We start from the raw sequence: 2,681 nt of genomic DNA, 5'->3' as shown, positions 1-2,681 counted from the left end.
AATTGATGACGTTTGAGTTATTATTTCGGTATGTTTTGTTTTGTTTATTTTTGATTAGACAGTTCAATTAGCAATCATTATTAAACGTGTGTAAAAGAATATTGATAATATCTGGGGTTGACTAGGACCCTCGTGTCTTGGCTATTCGATTTTATTACCAATTATATTTTCATATATAGTAACTACTAGAAGTTAGATGTTTCAAGAATAAAAATAAAATAAATAACCAAAAAATGGAAAGAAATAATTAAACTGATGTAAATATTCTTAAATGAAAATGTGTCATCAATCAAGCATTCTTAAGACCAGTGGCTCGCTCCTCAAAGGTGTATTAGTCCCATTTTCTTCTCGTTGCCTCAACGCCTTTGCAATTTGCCATTCTCTCAAAGTCATCACCTGAGTTCCTGGCACTATCGAGTCGTCCGTGTAAGTGGCATTATGTAACTCGTCTCTGTAAGTAAGCAGCTGTTCCTTTATGTAGTCTATGGGTATTTGCGATATAGCTATCACTGACGGCTTGTAGTCATGCGATGATGGAGTGTTAGGTATATTCTTAGTTTCGTATAGCTCGTAGATTAAATGTTTGTCGTCGTCGACAGGTGTTCTGAGGAATATTGAGTAATCGTTGCCGATGTGGAGAAAGCCTTCAAGGTTTGAGTCGTAGCGTAGTGCTGAACCGCCGTCTACTAGTTCAAAGAGCCTTTGGAGCCTTACTGCTGTGCATGGTGCCGTTAACAAACAGAGCGCGGTGAAAATTTTCTGCAGAAGATACATATAACTATTGAAGATTCAGAACATTTCAGTATCCTATTTCAGGTCTATTTTAATAATTTTTGTATGATATAAATATTTCAAATTTACACGAAATCATAGAATAGTTTTTCTATGAAACACTGGAGCAAATCCGGTTGATATACTATACACAGTGCTTTTTTGATTCCCGTTAAACTCGACGCGTCATCGTTAAGCTCACTCACGAAAGTTACCATGTTATAATCCCTTTGTGTGAAATTTGAACAAAAACATTTCTTTTTCGTTAATAATTTAATTAATAAGTGTGAGAGAACTTTAAGACTAGCATAAAAGTTTGTGTCAAATACCTGACGGCACATGTCAAAATAAGAGTAGTGGTTGTGATACACTTGATGAGTCATTATATTTTCTCTCTGTAGTAACTCATTTGGGAAATTAAATGCATTTGACCTATCACAACCTGCCCTTAAATTTAACGAAAAAAAACACAATGTACCTACATATAAAACTGTATATTATTACATTCTGGAATGTATTACAAAGATATGATTTAATCACTGGCCGTGAAACCATAGAACTACAAACTGGCACGCAAATGAATGCTGACTTTATTAAACATATTCCATGGAATAACCAAAAATAATTATTGACTATTAATGTTAATCGAATGGCTGTAATGTTAATCGCTTGCCTTAACATGAGTAATACCTCAAAAATAAAATACTTCAGTATTATACACATTCTAATAAAGTATAACTTTAGATTTCAAACAGAACTTACCAAATCCATAACTTAAATAAATAAACCTAGTAGTAAAACATTGCATTCGGGAGAAATAAAATAAAGAATGCGACATTACTTGTAGTCATTTTATTTACGCGTAAATGGTTTTAGTTTCATAGCTGTAGTAAAAACTTCAAACTGTTTTACTTTTGAAAATAGTTTTTAAAGTTTGGTAGGTATATATGTTTCAGTATGTAACTATTAAAATACATTATACACAGTGTAAGATGAGGAACCCGAAAGATTTTTAACCACGCATTTCTGAGGCCAAACGTAAGAAAAATAGTTACAGGAGTTAAATTTTGGCAAAATTAAAGTTAATATACTTTATTGCACCACAAAGATAACATATTTAAAAGTAAAATAATTACAATAAACTAACTTTTAAATATAAAATAACTCTTGTTTAGTTTTTAAATATACTTTCACTTTAAAGGTAACATAAAATCTATTTTTTGATATGTGTTACTGGTCACCTTTTGACATCAATAAAGATAATTAAATTATGCTACATAATGGTATCATCCAACACCATCAAAAAAACATTTTTTTAATATGAAATAATAATATAAATATTTATATTTACAACTGTTAAAATTATTCGGTTTCCTCCTGTCACACCATGTATAGTGCCTACATGTGCCTTACTGTCTTGTATGTGTAATGCTCAATTTTTTTCTATCGAGCCGATTTCGTTAAATCGTGTATCGAGTACGGCTATGTTTGAAATATAATGAATAATAACATATAATTTACTTGCCTTACTAAAACTAATAGTTTGTCTTAAAAAACTGCGCAAGTAACATCAATTTTGCGCAGTTGGGTGTTGTCAGCCCCTTAAGATAATTGTTAAGACGCTGACAACACTCAATGACCTTGACGCTAGCGTACACTGTCTAATTGTCTATTCGCATGGGAGTAAGTGAGAGCGCGATGTCACTAAAACAGGGCGGCTTGGTACGAAAAGTACGGAAAAATATTAAAATAAAATAGAAAGATACATTATTTGTGGAATATGTTTCGTCAGTGTTTTAGATATGTATATTTTTGTTATTGTAATTTTAATTAAAGACAACTAAGTGAATAATTTAACGACATAGAACCGTTAAATGACGAACTCGAGACCAGTCTTTGCAATTTTTTTC

General features: G+C 31.7%; 1 protein-coding gene across 1 annotated transcript; it reads right to left on the bottom strand.

Annotated features, from left to right (window-relative positions):
• Positions 1-258: 258 nt before the first annotated feature.
• On the bottom strand, positions 259-1,666 carry LOC125233063. The gene is made up of 2 exons (XM_048138910.1): positions 1,534-1,666; positions 259-759 (listed from the first exon to the last, which is right to left on the bottom strand). The coding sequence occupies exons 1-2, from the start codon at positions 1,540-1,542 to the stop codon at positions 286-288; spliced, it is 483 nt and encodes a 160-aa protein (XP_047994867.1). The 5' UTR covers positions 1,543-1,666; the 3' UTR covers positions 259-285.
• Between the last annotated feature and the right edge of the window lie 1,015 nt (positions 1,667-2,681).

The sequence above is a fragment of the Leguminivora glycinivorella genome, chromosome 14, assembly GCF_023078275.1.
Source record: "Leguminivora glycinivorella isolate SPB_JAAS2020 chromosome 14, LegGlyc_1.1, whole genome shotgun sequence".
Lineage (NCBI taxonomy): Eukaryota > Metazoa > Arthropoda > Insecta > Lepidoptera > Tortricidae > Leguminivora > Leguminivora glycinivorella.
Note: the sequence above shows the minus strand (reverse complement) of the source record. Positions and strands in the feature narration are given on the sequence as shown.